Below are 22,162 nucleotides of genomic sequence, written 5' to 3'. Positions count from 1 at the left end.
CAGAAAGTACAAAAAAATTATTAAAGCCCAATGTGTGGTCTTTAAATTGCTTGTTTTTAGAAATTAATTTAATTTAATTTATGTTCACAGAAGACAAGAAAAAGCAGCAAATCTTCAGAACTGAGAAACTGAGACGCTTATCAAAAAGAGTTGCTTTATTTTGTCGATCAACCAATCAAGTATTTGTTAACACTGACTAGTGCTCCTCATGACTAGTAAACTGAGTTTGATATGTGGAATTGGTGGGGTTCCCCTTTAATCTGGAAAATAGAAATCATGGCCAAGACAAAGAAAATAAGATGTGGGATTTAAAAAAAGTTTTTTTCAAATCAAGAAACATACCACCCACTTTATTCAAGCTCTTATTAAGTTGTTTGTTTGTTTAAGGACTTAAAATGTGTTCAAACAAGAAATAGCTTCTAAAATTAGGATACCTCGCAATAAATCTGGAAGTTTAACATCAGTGAAAACTTGCTTATGAAGCTTCAACACCCAAATATAATAATAGCCAAGTAAGGACGAGAACATCAAATCTTCCATTGAGCAAAGTAGCCAAACTAGCTGGTCAGGATACAGAGTGGGAGGAGACAGACGAGCATCAGAATGGGCTGAGCTTCACCTGCTGTAAATAGCTGTGTCCTTGGCAGAGAGGAGAGACCGGGGCCACAATGCTCAGGCCAGGTGAAGATGTGGACCTCAGTAAGAACAAAGTAAAAGTGACCTGAAGGGGAAGGAGGGGACGCAGGAGAGGAATGAAAGACTCATTATCTGAGGTGGACCTGAGCACTTGAGTCAACAGTCTAAATAACGTTTTGCATCAAGAGTTTGTGTCGTGACTCTCCCCAAACATGGCAGCTACAAGGCGATTTGCTCTTTTTCTCTGCATGTTGCTGATGGCGTCCAGAGGCCCCAGCCTGGCCAGTGAGCAGACGGGACACGACGCTGACCCTGGCTCTGAGGACACAGGACACAACGATCAAGGGACCACCACAAACTCCAGCACCGACAGTGGACATGGTGACAGTGATCATCATGAAAGTGCTGCCGGAGAAGGTGGTCATGGAGGGGGGCCCATAACCACTTTGCCTATTGTGAGCTGGAAGTGGCACCATGTCTCCACCCCCTACCTGGTGGCCCTTTGGATCCTGGTCAGCTGGCTCTGCAAGATCAGTGAGTCCTATCAAGCCTTGTCTATGCAGGGCTTATCTGGAGTACACCCCAAAGGGTTATTTGATCAGTAAATATCATTTAGGTTAGCATATTGTTTTATAAACTTGTTGCGGTGACTTAATTAGAGGAAAAATTAGATTGTCATTAGTCAGTGAGTAGAATGCAGAATTCACACTTCCAAGGTGAAGATGGTTGATAGCAGCTTTGGAAGAAGTACGTAGATCCTCTAGTTTAGTAAAATTATCAATGACACAGTGTACAGCAAGAAAAAGTCCTGCATTTATACTTTTAAAAGTAAAACTCTTTTCAGATTATATTGTATTATATTGTATTATATTATATTATATTATATAACATTATATTATATTATATTATATTATTGGCTGCAACCTCCTCGGGTCACGGAAGTGCCTTAAACCTGCATTCTCTCTAATGTCCATCAGGGGGCGACTCCTCTGGTTGTATAGAAGTCTATGAGAAAATGACTCAACTTCTCTCTTGATTTATTACCTCAGTAAACATTGTAAACATGAGTTTATGGTCTCAATGTCTAGTTTCAAGTCTTCTTTAATACAGCATGATGTTCATTTAGTAAACTATGGTCCATTTAGAGTCAAATAGACCATAAAGCAGGGTATGCTTTACGGCGGGGCTACACGGTGATTGACAGGTCGCTACCAGCGTTGTCCAGTCTGGGAGTTGTCCATGTTTTCATTTTAGAACATTAACCCTTTCAAAGTGTGTTTTCAGCTTGTGAAAATTAATTGGTTGCCTAAAAATATCTCATTCAGCCTTCGGGTATACTAAGAGTCCACCTTGAGTCACTTGCGACGTCCAGAATCCATGAAAACGACAACCAAAGCTCCAAATTCTAGGCTTCATGGAAGTTGTAATGGTCAGTTTTTGAGGTGTTGAATGAATTTGATGGTCATTTCGGAAGCTGGAGTTTGTTTCACCTAATACTCAGAGGCTTTTCTAATATTTTGTCCATCCCACTTATTTCAATAAAAAGTGGAGTAGAAGTATGACACAATATAAAGTGGAAACACTTAAAGCTGCTACGTGGAACATTCATTTTGTGTTGATTTTGGCGTCTCCAAGCGTCTTAACCTTTTACAGTAGCAGGGTCTGACAGTCTGCCCCCCCATAGTCCGGGTTGAGGTTCTGCGGTGCCTCCCTTCCCTCCAGTGGTTCAGCCCGGGCCTCCATCAGCGTGGTGTTGGTGTTGGCCCCCAGCGGGGAGGGAGCCGCTGTTGGGCTGGTCCCTGTTAGAGTCTTAGCTGAAGTAGTTTCTGGAGAACCTGCATGCAGTAAATCACTTTGTCTGATTTCGCAGAGAATCGGAACTGAAGACAGGCATACAGAATAACTATATAGAAACAGCCATCGGTGGTCTTGTTTGCTTATGTAGGTCATACATAGGCTTCAGTATTAATTGAGACTGTTTCAACCAGTTAAAAAGTTCCATGTAGTAATGTTGAGGCTGAAACTGGTGGAGGAAGCGCAAGGCCGCTGCTGTGTTTACTTCTTTCTGCGCAGGCGCATCATAAAGTAACTCGATCCGGTCCAAATTCAAAACAGTATTTAATTAAACAATGACGACTGTAAACTGATGATGACAATTATAATCTATAATACACTATCGATAGTATGCATCTCGAGAGCAGAGACCACGTGCAACTCCACTCACAGGCCCGACCAAGTCGGATCCTGCAAAGCGAACTACCATGGCCCGGCGCACGTCCTCGCAAACAGTCCTTTTATGTCCTTTGATGGTCGGAAAGTGTCCCAAATCTGTCGTAAAACACAAAGGCCGTCTTCTGGGGTCAGTGATTGGCTTCCAATCGCTCTGACGCCTCCTTCATCGATCCACTGCTCATCTCAATGGCTAGACCCCTTGTGACATCACCTCTGACATCACCTCTGACCTGGGACCGCATGGTGTTACCCAGGAGTGCTCTCTGTTTTATGGCCGTCTGCTTCCCTTCAGTTGTCTCCGGTTCTCCTCCTCCTTCCTTGGCCATTTGTCCAGCACCTCTGTGTCCCCTTTGATCTCTCTGCCTCATGGCTCAGAACCCCCATAACGATGTGACTGTACTTTGGTTCAACACTTCCAATGATTATGTTAAAAGACTCCTACAAGTAAACTTATTGCAAACATATAATATCTTCTATAAGTAAACATCCTGTAAACCTATATTACATTCCATAAGTAAATATATTGTGACTCTTAACATAATTTACATTCTCATCATTGTGACAATTTCATTCACCACTAGGGGTGCTATAAATTCTACTAAATAATGCTTTTAATTCTTAAATTCTCCACAGTAACTTTAAATAATGTACCTCACACTTGTACATGAGGAAATGTACTTTGTCACTTTCCACCAATGGCGATGTGTATACTATCTTTAATGCTGTATATTAATTTACGTGAGGTGATAAAGGGATTTTTATGGAAATTCAATCAAGAAACCGTTAATTTATAAAATAACCACATGCCAGGATGTGGTTAATGGTATTTAATAAGTCGTCATAGCTCATTCCAAGGTTTAGGGTTTGCGTGCAACTGGGTTTGTAAAATATTTATACGTGGGATAAAAACACGTTACACGTTTTTCTAAGATGTATGTGAATCAAATCAAATTTTTAAAATCCACTTCTGAAATAAGGAATTTTACATAATTGGGGCCATTAAGAGAGATTGACCTTCGCCAGAGGAAGCATGTGTCTTGTCCTAGGACGGTCATTAGCATGTCACGTATACACAACAGACGCAAATGGGTTGTGGCACTGTGGACAATGTAAATGAATGAGCATGCATTTGTGTGTGTGTCTCTGCGTGCATGTGTTTGTGTACACCTCCACTGGCATAAATACAGGACTGTGGTTGTCTGTATAGGATGCAGGAAATAACGGAGGTTGGTAACCAAACAATGAAGTCAGACGCCTTGGCAGCTTCAGCGGTCATCTGCGCTGCCTTTAGGCTGAAAATGTTACAGCTGTGTTTGTACTGACAGTAGAGATTATTAGTGATAACAAAGAAATATAGTTTTGTGTGATTTTTAGCAGCTGTTTCTGCAGCTACTGACATTTGTCTTTTGAGTTTTTGTGAAAAGGAATGCTTCCAAACTTCAGAAGTTTGAGAGGTTGCATGATTTAAATTTCACTCAGCATAGTTTACATTTGTTGAAATCTAAAATCTGATTTGCAAGCATGGGTTTTGAACAATTTTCTTAAGATTGCAAAAGACAACATTCATCCCCACAGTTCCTTAAGGAAATCTTGAGCCCACACTTGAAATTGTCTAAATAGAAAACGTCAGAGAGAGCAAAGGCTGCGTAGAAGGCAAACATTGACTCAGGGATTAGAGGACATCTCCGAAATGTTCCCACTAAATCCACTATTTCATACCGGGATTAAACCTTTATGGATACAGAGATAAAAGGACTCATAAATGTTTGACTGCCCTGCACCATTAGCCTACCCTTAACTTTAATATGTTGGGAAACTTGACATACACTCATTCCAAGAAGAACTCGTGTTTGTGGTTGGTTTGACAAACGTATCTTTAAAGGAACAAATCGATTTTATAGAGTAAACTTGCTTGAACTCAAACAATACGGGCGCAATTCAAATGTTGACTTTATACGTACTCATCGTAGCTCAGACAAGGGCATCAATTTTCTTCAGATCTTATTTCCTCCTCACAGATTTACAATGCTTGCTTTCTTTCGTTCCCACTGTAGTCGAGTCCCTCTGCTCTGTGCTAATTGAAGGACAATGGACAATGAATGCAGGTTTGTGTATCTGTCACAGGCTGGAAAGCTTCCTATTTTATACATTCTACATTTTCGTATAGTCAAAATTGCATTGCAGAAGTTTAGGTTAATTTTGTTTAGGTTCTGACCTTTTCACTCCCAACAGGTCGCCCCCTTATGAGGTTGGTGACGTTGTCATTTATCTTTTTTATAGTCTGCTCGGTCACAAATGACTCACTTCATTGAGCAGCCTGACAAACAATAACTTCTATTACAATCCTTAACTGTAGCTGCCGTAACTCCCGGTCTGAAAACAACCTCTACGTGATCTTTTCTTTTCACCATGAAGTCCGTTGACCTGTCTCTGTGGCTGCTGGAAGTGTGCACAGAGCTGTGGCCACTTTAGAATGATTGAAGTGTTTAAGTTAAAGGCCAGCTACCGTTCAGCAAGACATATGAGGTCATTAGTTAATAAGGCCGAACGGGGCCGATCATGCTTGACTGTGCAGCTATAGGTGTTCTTATAAAGAGGATTATCAGCACATCAGAAACCAGTGGGGGAGTGAAGTACGTTTACTCAAGTACTGTACATAAGTACGAATTCAAGGTACTTTACTTTAATGTTTCCATTTTATGTAACTTTCGACTCCTACTCCGCTACATCTCAGATGGTCAAATGGTACTTTTTACTCCACTACTTGTATTTGACAGCTGTAGTTACTTTTCATATTACAATTTTTTATGGCTGTCCAGTGAAAACCATTTATCTCCAAATCTGTTGATTTTGAATTATAATTTTTCTGATAAACTGAAGGATGAAGTGTTACTTCATGGGTTGAGAAAGTTCTCCTACTTATTAAGCTAAATGAAAAGCCTGTTGGATCATCTAGAAAATGCATCGCCACGAAGCTTCAAAACGACAGATGTTCTGAGCTCGACAGGTGAACGGTATAAAAAACAATATTCTTTTGTATTACGAGTTTTATGAAATGTTCTGTTTGAATATGCAAATGAGGCATTATCCAACGCTAGCTGTTGGTGAATTAAGGAGAAATCTTCAAACCCAAACAGACAAAGTGGTAAAATATAAATGTGTATTTTGGATGTTTTCTTATCGTCTGAAAGATGTTATGGAACCAAAATAGACCATAAATCTCAACAATGTGTTTGCCTGTAGTGTCTCCCCTTAATGTAGCAATTCTATTAATTCAGAAACATCAATATAATAGTAAAACACTGACAGGGAACATCTTTACTGCACAATGAGTACTTTTCATACTTTAATTAAGATAGTTTAGCAGATAATACTTTTGAATTTTTGTATTTTCACAGTGAGGTATTAGTACTTCAAGGAGCTGAATACTTCTTCCACCACTGTCAGAAACCAAGAAGACGTCTATCACATAAGAAGCTGCTTTACCTATTCAATAGACAAAACTAAGTAGTGGTCATCACATTATGTAATTAGTAATTATGCTGAGTTATATCAACTCAAATAATACAATATATTTCCATCTGAGCAACCTCAGATATCTTTGTCCTTTTATTCGTAGAGTAATACTGGTTCACACCTGTGACTGTACGACAGCTTACGTATCAAATCACTAAACCGGTCTTCACACTGAGGCTATTGTCTCCTGTCATGCTCACACAGGACGGGACACCTGGACAAAACAAACCATCATAACGAATCAGCTCTTATGGGAATAAGCACAGTATGTAGCCTAATTGTTAGCATAAGTAGACTAATCTACCTTCACTTTGGAGTGATGTAACTGTAGTGGTCATGTAAAGGACAAGGCTGCCGTTACTCTATATTCTTCATACAGTCGATAAATCTCATGAAATGTGTCAGTCGGTCTCCTCATACTTCCCCACCCTGTGTGTGGCCCTCAGCGCCAAGTCCACTGGTTTCTACTGATGACATGACTCTGTAATAATGGCTCACAACTATACAAAGTAATTCACCTAAAGCTAGGGGGTTGGTAGTCTTGAGATTTTAGCGAGAGTAGGCCTCTAAAAATATACGATTTAAAATGATCCAACCTAAAAACGTAGCTCGGTGCTGCCAGCTATTTTCCAAAGAAAGTCGCTAGCTCCAAAAGTTGCAAAATCTATCAAGAAAGTCGACAAGTCGGCAATAATGACGACACGTCCTTCAAAACGTCTTTTGAAGAAGATTACAAATGCTACCTTTAAACAGCTGGGCAGTGGTGCTTCAGTGAGTACTGCACCGGGACAGCACATGCAGGGTTGAGTCAAAATAAACTTCAGAGGACAGGTGCATCACAAGGCTCATTGATGTGTTTCTGACAGTTTTTGGACTTTACAAAGGTGTATCATACATTTCAAGTCAAAAAGTTCCAGACAACACAAAGAAATGATCTTATTCAGGGACTTTCTTCCCCATTATATTGCACGAGGAGTTTATTTCGGGACTGCTGGAGGACAGCTTTCTCATCTCTCCCTCACGTTAAGGGACTGGGAGTCTTTAACCAGGATTGAGTAACGTCACCGTCAATCATTACTCAGCACAACGCAGTGAGACAAAGCCAGTGGAAGTGTTACTGCACTCACGCTCAGGTAGCTGTTCAACATCAAATGACCTCTGCTCCATCACCCCACCCCCCCCCACACACTCCCAGACACACACATGACAAACTTGAGTTGATGCGTTCAGAGGCCGGAAAGCACAGAGTAATGACTGGTCAACGTTTCAAACGTGACTGAATAACCGGAGACCTTTCTTGGACATCCGTTACTCCTAAACACACACACACACACACACACAACCTTAGTCATAGAGGAGATATTTTACATATAAACGGCTGAGTCCGAGGTTCTGCACACTTCTGAATTCACTGCATCGCTGCGGACCGTGGGAGGATACAAAGTCGCAGACTGAGATAGAAAGATGCAGCACTAGAGGGAAAGAGTAGTGAAGAGATAGTAAGTGATAGTAAACAGTGAGTAAGACAGAGGAAGCCCAAAGACACAGAAAAAAGGAGGGATAAGAGGTGTGACACACTGTCCGGTGCTTCAGCCTTGGTGCAGACAGTTCACCTCCTCAACATCTGAGAGACATTTACATTTTTTGACTCTATTTCGTGCGTTACTTTCATCAAATGCAACGCTGCGGATATGTACACCTTTGGCTGCTGGGGTCGGTGTTACTGATCCGCCTCACCTCGGGGATCCCGGCCGTGAACGGGGACGCGGCGCCGACGCAGCAAGGCTCCCACCCGGAGCCGCCATCTGAGTCCAAATCCAACTCGAGTCAGACGGAACACGGCCATGTCTCCAGCGTCATCACAGGAATACCCGTCGTGACCTTTAAGTGGCACCATGTGCAGGCTCCTTATCTAGTTGTATTATGGATATTGGTGGCTGGTTTGGCTAAATTGGGTACGTAACAAACAGTTCAGGAAATAGAATGTGCTAGAAAGTTTTTTTTGTTTTTTTTAAATCATGTAGACTTCTATATGGACCAGTCACCGGTTACCATTAGTTTCTTATCTCATATGACTATTGAACTTATGAGATGAGAGAAGAAACAGCAGCGCGTCAGCCAGTCAGAGTTATGTCACACATAGTTTGGATTTTGCGGTCTGACAGATTCCACCGTCAAACAAGATAATGTGGAGTTATATTTAACCCACAATGTCAAATGGTTACAATGTAATCCTGTTGCCACACGCACTGACTGATCCTCCTCATGTTTGCATATGCAGGAATTACTCCTATTATCTCATATGAAAACAGACTATTTTCTTAAATTAAAAAACAATAATAGTTTTGTGAAATGAGCTAGGATTCATTAAAAAAAAAGTGTTTATGTATGAGATTGACGACAGCATGGCTTCACCTTTAAGATTGGAAAAACAGCACATTCATTTTATTTAACTTTTAACACTCAAAATCTCAGCTGATCTGCTTCAGCTGTGCATGCTTTGATCAAAGTTGACTGGTAACGCCGGCAACATAAGCAAACGAACACATAGCGGCTTTCAGCGGTGAGAAGGTATGTTTCAGCATAGCGAGAATTTTTCAAATTGCAACGCGATATGCGACTGATATTGTAACAAACAGTGTCACATCCTGCAGCAGTGAGCACTCTGTGTTATGAACACAAACCGATGAACAGAAGAGTCTCTTCAAGCGTTTCTGACCTTTTTATAATCACTTCGTTGTTTAATATTTGATCCTGTTGAATACCACAAAACCTGTGTGCTGAAAGGTGAAAAAAGATGCATCACATTTACTCGCTACACTGATCTGCTTGCTTTCTTAGCTTCGTTCCACTTTTCATGCACAAATACAAACAGCATTGAAACGTAACAGACCTTCATCACAAGCTTTTTTTTAATCTTCAGCCTCTTTTGAATGGAACATGTCTGGCACAGCAACAGTTGAGCCCCGTGGGCTGCAAGGAGAAATCAACATTCTGAAATGGGTCTATTGTAACGGTTCAGTAGGTTTGATTATTAAATCAACTTAAGTGACACTTTGTCAGGCCATAAAGTCAAATAACCTTAAGCAAAAGTCTGTCTTTAGTTACGCAGAGAGATTAATAAACCGTCACCACGCTGGTTAATCATATGCCCGGAACAAAAAGTGGCACTTTCTCGGTCGAGCGCAACAGTTGATCATTTGCAAATTTTGCAACCTCCCAAAGTTTGAGTTTTATGGTTTCTTTATGATGCAATGAGTTTTAAACTTTGTCACCCCCGAGACCCAAAATTAAACATGGGCCCTAGAAGATTCTATCTTATTATTGGTTATTATGGATCTACTCTTGTTGGTTGTTATGTGAGAACCCACAGGGGTCACTAATTGGCGGACCGCGGTCCGGATCCGGACCCAGACGCCGTTGTATCCGGACCCAGGACCCAGAATTATTACATTTTGACGGAGCGCTTCTATTTTAACCGGCGCAGCTTTTCCAGCATTTACGGCACTTGTTCAGCGGTGCAGGAAACACGCCGACCAATGCGCTGTAAATCACATCACGTGATGCAGCTCAGCCAATCAAATATGTGGATTCTGACGAATTTCTTGATTCTGACGAATTTCTTGACTCGAGTGAGACGTACACACACCGTGACACACGGGGGAGGGACAAGAAAATAGATAGCAGAGCAGTAAACTTAGTACGTGAGTCAGTAAAGTAATTTGTCAACACAATCTTTTAAAAGAGACAAGTGTTCATAGAGACCAGAGTCTTAAACTAAGAATGGACAGACTCGTACAGGTGAATTCTTCCAACGGGCAGTATAAAAACAGTAAAATAAACCTAAGAGCCCAAAATGATCAGAATCCTTGAAAACTTTTTTTTGAAAAAAAAATTCTGCCAGCAAAAAAAAAAAAAAGTTCACATTGGTTTTATTCTTTATACTCCAGAGCTGCTTCTTGCTTAAAATTCTATTCAAGGGTGCGTTTGCTCAGTACAATCCAATCCATGTGAAACATCAAGCAATTTAAGTATTTCCTGTGTTGTAAAGCCACGTTTAAAGAAGTCTTCAATGTACTCACAATCCATTTATATGTCAAATGTTGGGTAACCTATGAAGAGCTGCTTCTATGACGCATCATTTCGACTTTCTATAGCAACTGGAAACATCTGGTCAGTGTTATGGTTACAGATGGATGCACCCATCTGTACTTTTTTTCCGCCAGCAACATTTTTTTAATAATTAGATTTTTTTTTTTTTACCTTTTTTTTTTTTGCTGGTGGATTGGGCTTCCATACTATTCAGTTTTTGTTTCTAAAATGAAGTACTTTATTTTAAGATGCACATTTTTCAAAAGCTTTCTGTTGTCAGTCATTCTTTAATCCAGCCCTTATTTGACTTGAATGAGAAGATCATTTATTTATGTATTTCTATGTATTATTTATAATCCATCCAGTTCAATTTGAAAACTGAGAATAATAATTGTTAAGATATAATTGATTTGTACTTTCTTTATTTGATTTGACAGTTGTTGACTACACAGACGTTACTACTACTAGGCTTCTTGAATATATATATTCAAGAATATATATATATATATATATATATATATATATATATATGGCACTAAATAGCGCAAGTTAGATATTATTGTAATGTTCCGGACCTTTGCACAAGGAGATTTTCTCAATCTGGACCTTTTGGAAATGTAATTGAATACCCCTGCACTAGAGAAAGCCTCACAATACATTGATTTGTTTTCGATCAATTAAAAAAAAAACAACCCTTCCTCTCTTCTGTTCTTCTCTCAGTCATCGAGGCCAACCACCATGTGACCAGTGTGATCCCAGAGAGTGCCTTGCTCATCTGCTTCGGCTTCATTCTGGGGGGGATCATTTGGGGTGCAGACCAGGTGCAGACCTTCAAGCTGACCCCAACGTTGTTCTTCTTCTACCTGTTGCCTCAAATCATCCTGGATGCGGGCTACTCCATGCCAAACAAGCTCTTCTTCAGCAACATGGGCGCCATCTTGGTCTACGCCGTCATCGGGACCTGCTGGAACGCCGCCAGCTTGGGGCTGTCGCTGTGGGGGTGTCACAAGGGGGGAGCCATGGGTAAGAGACTTTCACTTCAGCAGGCTGCCCGCTACTCACAGTGAAATGGGTCAGGATCATTCTGGGATGTTCAGATTAAGGGACCTCAAAAGCTTTCAGTCCCACTGGCATTTTGAGAGAAAGTTAGTATATTTTTCCGTAGTTTATTTCTATAAAGGGTGTAAGATAGGAAGGGGTGAGTCAGAGTGACGATATAAAACAAAAAGGAAAGAACTGTCAACTACAACAGGAAGTTAGTTATTGGCCTCTGATTTGGACTGCAATTTGTGTTAAAAGTCGCACTCCTTCTCTGAACACACAGTCACGGTAAACATATTTTAGATTCAGTGAGACTTACACTTCCTGGGTAGAAAGGGATATTATTATCTCCAATGTCCCGCGCAAATATCCGTCCATAATTCTGCGTAGAAAGAATAGAAAAAAAGACGCTCCAGAGCTCGCAAGAGAATTGTCAACTTTCTAAGTTCCCTTAAAGGAACAGTGTGTGCCATTTCGTGGGATTTATTGACAGAAATGGAATATAATATTTGGTGACAAAAGCTGGCTCCACATACGTCACCTGGTTCCGGATCAGCCAATAGCAAAATTCACTTACAGTAGCCCGTTTTCAACCAGCCAAAGGCAGTCACTACGCATATTTATAACACAATATGTGCATATATGGGGGATTAGTTGCTCTTTCAATCCAATCCAAATGTAGTGGTTAATCTCGTGCTCTGTGTGCGGTGCTGTAGGTGACCTGGACATCGGCCTGCTGCAGTATCTTCTCTTCGGCAGTCTGATTGCTGCTGTGGACCCTGTGGCCGTCATCGCCGTGTTCGAGCAAGTCCACGTCAACGAGGTCCTCTTCATCATGGTGTTCGGAGAGTCGCTGCTCAACGACGGCGTGACGGTGGTTCGTACGCCAGTGTTCTTTTTTTTATTGTTGTTTCATGTTACCTGAGGTGAAGAACAGTTTGTTCTGAGACATCCATCATAGGAAAGTACACTTTCAAGACACGAAGTATAAAGAGTGCAAACATTGTGCACTTCAATATAAGAGCCTTTGCCCTGACTGAGGTCTTGTCGCCTTGCCTGAACCTTATCCCTCACTGGTCAATAAAAAACAGCTCTTTGAAGAGGTTAATCATATAAGAAACATTGCTTGTATGTGTTATGAATCATGAAATTCCACTCTATTGAAGCTACACACTTAAGTTGCAGGTGCTGGGTGTCAATAATTTCACTTAGTTTCACTCTCAAGGACATGACAATGGTTTGACCCCATATTACCTGGAGTGTAAACAAACCTTTATGTATCAGCTGTAATGACTCATCACACATCATCATGAACATGTACACGTGTAGATAATATGCCATATTATTTAACTGATAGGAGGGAAATAAACCTTTCTAAACAAATGATGTGTTGCTGGGAAATTAGTAGATTAAGGAAATGAATTGATTTGTGACACACTGTTTAAACAACATACTTTTTAATCATTGGGTTTGGAGGAAGGTATCGCCTATTTTCAAGACAAATGTTTTTCTTCTTCTCTTAGGTGCTCTTCAATGTCTTTGATGCGTTTGTGTCACTGGGAGGATCTGGAATTAATGCTGTGGAGATCATTAAAGGAATCAGTAAGGAGAGACATTCATTATGGTTACCAGTGAGGAATGTAACATGTGCTTGTGGTGCAGGTAGTCCTGCCTGGCTAACTAGACTCTACATATGGACATGTTTACAGTGGGCTATGTTGAATACAAGTGTTGGATATGCTGGATAACATGAAAACAACTTTTTACACGCATGACCTCCTCTCTTTCTCCAGTTTCCTTCTTTGTGGTGGCGTTTGGTGGTTCCCTCGTGGGCTTTTTGTTCGGCCTGCTGATCTCTCTCCTGACCAGGTGCACTAAAAACATCCAGATCATTGAGCCAGCGTTCGTCTTCGTCTTGGGATACCTCGCCTACCTGACTGCTGAGATGCTCTCCCTGTCTGCCATCCTATCGTGAGTAATCCATGAAAAACCTCTCATCTGTTTGAGTATTTATACATCTTATAGAAGAAGAATTAAAAGCCATGAACAAGTTCCGCGGGATATGATTTATTTCTGTGGCTTTTGTTCTGTAGGATCGTCTTCTGTGGTATGTGCTGCCAGAAGTACATCAACGCAAACATGGACGAGAGGTCCGTCGCCACAGTCAGATATGTCATGAAGGTTCTCGCCAACGGATCAGAAACCATCATCTTCGTGTTCCTCGGGATCTCGGCCATTGACAAGTCGATCTGGGTGTGGAACACGGGCTTCATCCTCCTCACGCTCTTCTTCATCTTTGTGTACAGAATTATCGGTGAGATTCCCGTCGTTCGCTGTCAGTTTTGAGTGCAAGCGGTACACAGTCTGATGTCAGGGGGGTCACGAAACCGGCTTGTTTTGTGTACTGCAGGTGTCTTTTTCCTCACCTGGATCTTGAACAAGTTCAGGCTGGTCCCCGTGGAGTTTATAGATCAGGTGATTATGAGCTACGGTGGCCTGCGAGGGGCTGTCGCGTATGGCCTGGCTGCGATGCTGGATGGGAGCAAGATAAAGGAGAAGAATCTGATGATCTGCACTACTCTCATCGTAGTGTACTTCACCGTCATTCTTCAGGTAACCATGTTTCTGTCCTGTGTTTCTGAGCTGAAACAGTATATTGGTACAATTGGTTTTCGTAGCTTTCTTACACAAAACTCATATTAGCTTTTATTGTGAATCTCTTTCTGCCGCAGGGAATAACGATGAAACCTCTGGTCAACTGGCTTAAAGTCAAAAGAGCTGCAGCGACGGAGGTCACACTCATAGAAAAATTGCAGAACAAAGTAAAGCTTGAAATAATCACTTTTTTTACAAACACAACAGCAAGAACCATAACCAGGCAACTATTACAGATGCTCCATTCTCGTTGTTTAGGTGTTTGATCACATGCTTGTTGCCATAGAAGATATATCGGGACAAATAGGACATAACTACATGAGGGACAAGTATGTAGAGACGTCTCAGAACCGTTTAACTAATAAAGTGTAAACTGTTTTGATTGAATCTCCAATTGTCTCTTCGCTCACTGTGAAGGTGGAATCACTTCGAGGCGAGGTGGATGTCGAGGATTCTGATGAAGCCGTCGGCGAGGAAAAACCGCGACTACGTCTTCAACGTCTTCCATCAGCTGAACATCAAGGACGCTATGAGCTACGTGGCTGAGGTGAGGGCCGAGCGCTGCGCACGCTTCAAGTACATACGAGTGTGTTTTGTTCAAGTGGACGTTGAGAGAAGCAGAGGGTCGGTAAAGGAAGTCCTCTGGTCTCGATGTTGCAGGGCGAACGCAGAGGTTCTCTGGAGTTTGTCCGCAATGAAACCGCGTTCGTCGACTTCAAGAAGAAGTTCAACGACGACTTCTATGAGATCATGCCCGACATCACGGCCGACACGTCGAACGATCACAATGCGATGTCCTCGATGAGGTGAGCAAACATTCCTACCTGATGCACACCGCGATCACAGGAGAAGGTAGTTTGACTCCTCTCATCATTTTTATTTCAGATATGAATTTATATTCAGTTTATTTGTATAGCCCAGAACCACAAATTTGCCTCAGAGGGCTTTACAATCTGTACAGCACACAACATCCTCTGTTCCAGGACTCTCGCATCGGAGCAGGAAAATCGAAAAATGAACTATTTAAAAGTTGAAAACAAGGGTTGATCTACTGTTTCGATTGAACACCTACTTACATTAGATCTGTTCAGACACTTCTCCCTGGTGACCACAAGCAGTCACTTCATCTTTTTCCCTCACACTTGGAAACAAACACAAAATAGTAGAAATGATCATTTAGCTCCTATTTTCTTGAGAAGCCTCTACCAGAGCTGTGTGTGATGAAGACATAAAGTAGCTGACATGCTTTTTTCCCCCCACAGTGGAAGAGACCCTGTGCCATCAGTGAGCCTGGAAATGCACGAGCAGACCATGAAGGGAGTGAGGGAAACAGAGGACATCAACACTCACCACCTGCTGCAGCAGCATCTCTACAAGGGCAGGAAACAGGTCATCATTTTCAAACACGTCACTATATTCATTCATTGCTTTGCACTTTTAAAAAAAAGTGATACAAATTAATGCAGCAGAGATCAATTGTTGGAGATTTTTTAGTCCTGACTATGTCTCAATGCAGTATACTACATTTCCCATAATACTACAAAATAGCATGTTTCATTAGATGCCACCTGCCTCATAATTGCCCACTTCTTTCAAACCATCCACCCTCAGTTTGTAATGAGAAATAATACATGAACCAAGCCTGAGCCTGAACCATGGCAGCAGTTTTGGGCCTGAGCCCTTTAAATAAAACAAATTTCAAATGTAGAAAATAAATAAACATATTTGTGACACAATCTCCGACATGGGCATTCTCCTACCGAATGTCAAACACTGACACTGTCATGCCAGTTCCATAATAGAGATTGTATAACAAGACGAAAAACACCGGGAACTTGGCTCAAGCCCGGCCTCATTCAAGCCTGTGGGTCATACTGACTCTTTCAATTTCTGTTTCTTGTTTTGTGGCGTGCAGCACCGGCACAGATACAGCCGGAGCCATTTCAACGTCAACAAGGATGAAAACGAGGTTCAGGAGATCTTCCAGAGGACCATGAGGACTCGTTTGGAGTCCTTTAAGTCTGCAAAGATGGGCGCTGCTCCACCAAAGACGATTACCAAGCACACGAAGAAAGACCAGCAGCAAAAGGTCATTTTTGTAAGATAGTCTACAGTGTAATTTAATAGTCGAAAAGGCTGGGTACTAAACCTCAATACTTCTTTGGTAGCAAACAAAATGTGTTTATATATCAACAAAAGCTGTCATCAAATATTTGGCTAGATGTATAATCTAATAATAATAAGATAATAATTTTTGATCAGATAGTACCCGATTTAAATTTCACAGCCTTATCGTACTTTATTCAGGCTGTTCTTCTACGATCTTTGATTTCTTTTGTCAAAACAATAACTCTGATATTGTATCAAAAATCGTCACTAGAACCAAAAATTGCAAATCATACCCAGCCCTAACCATCTAAACGTGTGTTTTACATGTTTGCTTTTCACATTTTGTAACTTTGTTAACGATGTAATCTACAAATAAACTTCTACCACCTGCAGGTGCCAAATGGGAAATCAACGGACAAAAGTAAAAGCTACTATTCTGGTGATGAAGGTTGGTGTTTCAGTTTCAAAATAGATACATTAGCCCTGATTTCATCAAGTGCTTTTTTTTTTAAACTATCTCTTATTTTGTTTTTTAGATTTTGAGTTCTCAGAGGGAGACAACGGCTCTGGCTTAGAGGCATCAGGCGGCTCATTCCCCTTCCCCATGATGGTCACCTACAGAGCAGGAGGTATAAATCCACTTATCTTCAACCAGCGGTTAATCCTTAATTTAATGTAATGTCCCAATACAGCATTCTAGAAATAATCCGTGTTATGTAAAAGTCAAAATCCCACTTAAATAAAGATACAAAAGTATTATCAGCAACATGTTCTCTTACATTATTTGATTGTTAACACTGTTGCCTCGATGTGTAAGCAGCATTTTGCTGTTGTAGCTGTTTGAGGTGGAGCTAGATTTAAATACTTTATAACACAGTTAGGTATTTAAGTATAGTGGATCCAAACCTACGGCTCCGGCCCCTCGGCATGGTCTGCTTTGCTGTTATCGTGAAACTATTTTTTTGCCTCTTTGGGCCTAAAAAGGTTATTTAAATAAAACCATTTGAGAAGTTTAGAGGGGAAATCACTCTTTGGTTGAACTTCTAAAACTCAAAGGTGTCTGTAATGTGTCAATGGGCCCCAACTAGACACTGTAGTAATATAGTCATATAGGCACAAGCCAAACAAATGTCTTTTCTTCTCTAAAAACATTTAAAATATATTCTATTTAATGTCAAATCTTAATCGGAAATAACTATAGTTGTCAGATAAATGTGATGGATTAGAGTGTAAAATATTTGCCTCTGAATTGTGGTGGAGTAGAAGTATAAATGTAAAAACTCAGGTACTACTTAAGTACAGTACTTGAATAAATGTTATTTGCCACTGATGTCTCTAACCCTCAAACTCTCTCAGCACTAACTCCGTTTCTTTTTCTTTCGCCCAGCTGGTATTGAGAATCCGGGCTTCATGCCGGACGTGGACCCCATGGCACCGGTGCAGATCCCCCCGTGGCTGGCGCAGGCCGAGCTCGACGGCGGCGCGGTGGCCCCTTCGCAGCGGGCCCAGCTGAGGCTGCCGTGGACGCCCAGCGACCTGCGGCGCCTGGCCCCCCTGCGCATCAGCACTCGATCCACCGACTCCTTCGCGCAGGCCGACGCCCCCGACGCACAGCAGATGGACGACGGGCCGCCGCTGACTCCGCCTCCGCCTCCACCTCCACCGCCACCCTCTCACCCAGACAGTCGCCGCATGTAGCAGCATCCCCCCCCCCCCCCCCCCCCCCCCTCCGTCTCCCTTTAACCCCGGCCGCCTAAGGCGCAGAACCTGACCTCAGACTTTGCAGCGCCTACTCTCAAAATATTGACTAGGGGAATGTTTTCTTTTCCGTGCCGTTGCTTAATCTGACTCCCGAGTCTCTAGACCAAACATTCACAGTCCCACAACCTTTGTGCCCTTCTCCTCAGCTCCTCTTGCTCTAACTTCACCCTTCACTGAGCAAAGGGAGGCTGCTCGTAAAAGCCAGAGAACCTGTGCGCAGGCCGGGCATGTTATTTACCAGCGCGCGTTGAACATTGTTATATTTGCCCCTCGGGTTCACAGTAAACCGGTCAAACATTGCAAGTCCGTCCCTGTGGAGTGTCTCATCCCTGAATGTGATGCAGAAACCTTTTTTTCAAGAATGTAGATATTTATGAGTTGTGTTGTTTATAAAGATAATAGATTTAATCGAGAGTGCCATGAAAATAATTCCAGCCCCATAATCTGAATGTTACATTGTTTGTGTGTGTTCTCGAGGTTAAATATTAAAATGTCACATGTACGATAAAGACATATTATATTTATTCACAGATGAAGGTTGGTATCGTGTGGACATCTCAGACGAGGGCATGTGTTTTATGATCCTCCGAAAAAGAACATTTCACTGACTGCTTTTAAACTGTGTGCATTTAAATATGGATTTAGAAATAAAACAAAATTAAACAGTCTTTGTGCAGTGAAATGGTTATTTCATTAATTAGTAGATTGTAATAAAATAAACCACAGCTACTTTGATGTGTTTAACATGGCTGCTTTTCTTTTTTTTATTATATATTATTCCTGCAGATGAAAATGTGTCTTTGGGCATCAAACTGATGTTAATTAATGTGTGAGGTGTAGCCAACACATTAAAGTAAGGTCACTTGGAACTTGTGATGGCCAGTTTTCACTCTATTCTGAAACAAACTACCCTATGAAATCGATTAAAAATAGATCAGATTAATCATTTATATAATAATTCTTGGTTGCAGCCATAATATGGATATATCAACAATCAAGCTGTAATGAATTACCTTTTAATATCAAACATTGTGTTACACTTCTGGAATGTCTCCACATTCGACTTCCATCACAATTAATGAATAGAACAGCAACATTGAAGTCATTAGATATAATATTCATCATAAATAGTCCATTTCTGATGTTTCCACCTGCTTGGTGATGTAGTCTAATATCGTCTTTTCATTTTCAGACTGCTTCAGATAAAAGTGAGCTCCATCGAGCATCCTGATGGTGAAATCTCCGGATGTGATGCTTTTCCAAGCTGTTGGGGAAAAATACAAATGAACGGGGAGACAACTCACACTGAGTCATTGTCTTCAGCAAACACAGAGGGCACACACAGCCCTGTACAAACATAATACAAATAATAACATTAGTATAGCACCTTTCATACAGAAATGCAGCACATAAATTACATATAAATGAAATAAAAAATGTACACATAAGTTAAATATTAGATCAAATAGAATACATAGAATGCACAACATAAGAAAAATAAAACCCACTGAATAATAATTACAATATAAAATTAGTAGCCATATTTGCAGCGTGCACATATGCATGAATACACACTGCAAATGTTCCATCATTTCTGATATGGAGCATCCAGAAACCTTAATAATCCCTGTATTAAATAGGTCAGAGCAGGTGTGTGATTGCTGCAGGACACGGGGGGACAGACCTTGTAAGTCGTGAGGAACGTCCTCCTTTCCATCAAAACACGTGACGGGGCAGGAGAGGAGCGGGCCGTCCGGCTTCTGGCACCTGCAGCAAAGTCAAGAGGCTCCGCTCACTATGAAGCACGACTCTCAGATCATTTTAAAATGAATGGTTCAATTTGAGCCTGTAACTATACCTGTAGTTCTCCACGACGTGCAGGTCGGCCTTCAGGGCGGGAAGGAAGAGCTTCAGGACTTCAGGGTTCGCCAGCAGCTCGGGAGGAGTTCCTCCGATCGAAATCAACCACTTGAGGAAGTCGTCATCGGACAGCTCGCTTCTCTTTGGGGCTTTGATGCGCATCTCTGACTGAAAGACAAAAAAACATGCTAGTGGTTTGTCGTCAACACCAAACTCTTGTCTTCAGTTAGTATACACACTATAGGTGTATACAGTTGTGTAATTATAGAAGGAACCAGATGTTTCGGCCCGTAGACCTCCATCGAGTAAGAATCTAATCCAATGTTTTTTGTCATTAATGACTTTATGGTGTCTGAGAACGTCTTGGAACATTTTCTTCCATACATTTTCAAAGATATTGTATTTTAAGAAAGACAGTTTTTTAAATGAACTGCCTTTGCTTCCTCACAATGCAGCTCTGGATCATTTGGTCTCTGATTTATTTTTCAGAAATTTGCAGAGCATCATATGGAATATATTATTCTCATTTTGAACCACAGCAAATTTGAAAACAAAAGCTTTGGAAATGAAAATAGTATGGTTAAGTTTTGATATTGCGTGGGTTAATTACAAGCCTTTGTTTTCAAGGTGACACTGTCTGCAATCGGTTACAATCAAGCTACCAGGGTTCCAAATATAAACTGAGATCTGGACATTGGTACACTTAATCAACAGAGATTGATGATTAAGAGACTCCAAGCCTCCTTGGATACATATACTGATGCTGATTGATGCTGAGTGGATAATCCCCAACAGAGTTAAATGTAATAAATACACTCACATAAGGAGCAGAGGCACCGGACAGGAAGATGTGAATGGGTTCCAGGTTGTGCAGTCTCTTCAGAGCATCTGCCACGGCGAAACCGGTGAAGGCCCCGAAACTAGAAACAGACGAGTAAACAGTAATAGAAACAGAGGTAGTGAGTGGTGGGCAGGGCCAGATGTCATGACGGATAGGATGTCACTGATGAAGCCCCTTTTTCTTATCATACCTGTGTCCAAACAGAGCAAACGGCTTCTCTTTGAGCACCGGCAACAACACACCAATAACCTCGTCCACAATCTGCTGCATGTCCTGAAAGAAGGGCTCTGTGGCTCGACTCTCTCTGCCCGGAAGCTTGACAGCAAACACTGACAGTGACAACAACAAAAGGATGTTATAACACTTCAAATAGGAATACAATCATATTGTAACAGGTATGTTTTGTGTGTTTACTTCTTTTTTTGAGTTGCCACAATTTTCCTCTTTTGCTGATTTTTTTTTTTAGACTACATTGGTGTTATTTACAAACATCTGACAAATTGTGAGCATAGAGCCAAACAGTATCGCTAAACAGGGCAAAGTGCAGCCCTTAAACATGGCGTGTTACCTTCTATGGAGCTGTTGAGGATGTTCCCCCAGCGTGCATAGTGTATGGAGCCTCCACCTGCCCAGGGGAAGCATATCAGCCTGGCCACAGCATCTGGGCTCTTCTTGAAACAGCTGATCACCTTTTCCATTCTAATTCAACACAAGTCAGAGGTCTGATTCACAGCTGCTGGGACTGCAGTTTATGCTCCTGCATCCAGGGGTAATTATAAGAGTGTTAAGTCACACCTGTTTGCTGCTGGCAGCTCCATCAACTTCTCCCAGGAAAACAGTGGTAATTCCTCATGAAGTGTAACATTTCCTGGTTATTTTTCTTCTATGGTTTTTCTATAAAGCTGTTAAAAAAATCATAGATATGGATTATGGAGACATCTACAGTATGGAGTGTGTATGTCCAGAAAGAAACAGTAGGTTTAACGTACTGTTATAATTTGTAAAAAAGATTTTTTTTAAATTAAATCTTATGTTACATGGATGAATAGGACAGAATATAATCCCACAAAACCTGAAATACAAGCTGTTATTTCAAAACATAACGTAGTTTAGAAAAATAAAATCCCGGAAGTGACGTCATTTTCTACATTGGTATTTCCTGACGGATTTCCCTCGGTGGTGGTGGTGGTGGAGGGGGGAGGGGGGAGGAGGAGGAGGAGGGCGCAACAGCTTCGTCAAGTTAGATGACGTTAAATAAGGCAATACCGAAAATCCAACAATCGTCCCTGTCAGATGTTCCTCTTACAGCGAGAGGGATATTATTGAAATCATGTAAATGCAGAAATTTAAATCATTAGATTAAGTAAAAGTACAAATACTAATGTGCAAAAATACTTAGTTTCAAGTAAAACTATTCAA

At 41.3% G+C, this 22,162-nt stretch overlaps 2 protein-coding genes across 2 annotated transcripts; one reads left to right on the top strand and one right to left on the bottom strand.

Annotated features, from left to right (window-relative positions):
• Positions 1–848: 848 nt before the first annotated feature.
• Positions 849–17,979, top strand: LOC306708387 (sodium/hydrogen exchanger 3-like; the record flags this gene model as incomplete). The annotated part of the gene is made up of 16 exons (XM_079176221.1): positions 849–1,170; positions 11,197–11,499; positions 12,234–12,394; positions 13,041–13,119; positions 13,311–13,488; positions 13,611–13,831; positions 13,928–14,130; positions 14,250–14,339; positions 14,431–14,501; positions 14,590–14,719; positions 14,833–14,978; positions 15,435–15,561; positions 16,088–16,261; positions 16,675–16,729; positions 16,818–16,910; positions 17,669–17,979. The coding sequence occupies 16 exons, from the start codon at positions 849–851 to the stop codon at positions 17,977–17,979; spliced, it is 2,664 nt and encodes an 887-aa protein (XP_079032347.1).
• A 1,175-nt stretch (positions 17,980–19,154) lies between these two features.
• Positions 19,155–21,623, bottom strand: olah (oleoyl-ACP hydrolase). The gene is made up of 7 exons (XM_079176168.1): positions 21,539–21,623; positions 21,312–21,442; positions 20,934–21,072; positions 20,723–20,822; positions 19,901–20,070; positions 19,727–19,809; positions 19,155–19,306 (listed from the first exon to the last, which is right to left on the bottom strand). The coding sequence occupies exons 1-7, from the start codon at positions 21,559–21,561 to the stop codon at positions 19,164–19,166; spliced, it is 789 nt and encodes a 262-aa protein (XP_079032294.1). The 5' UTR covers positions 21,562–21,623; the 3' UTR covers positions 19,155–19,163.
• Between the last annotated feature and the right edge of the window lie 539 nt (positions 21,624–22,162).

The sequence above is a fragment of the Pholis gunnellus genome (genome assembly GCF_910591455.1).
Source record: "Pholis gunnellus genome assembly, chromosome: 16".
In the NCBI taxonomy this organism is placed as follows: domain Eukaryota; kingdom Metazoa; phylum Chordata; class Actinopteri; order Perciformes; family Pholidae; genus Pholis; species Pholis gunnellus.
Note: the sequence above shows the minus strand (reverse complement) of the source record. Positions and strands in the feature narration are given on the sequence as shown.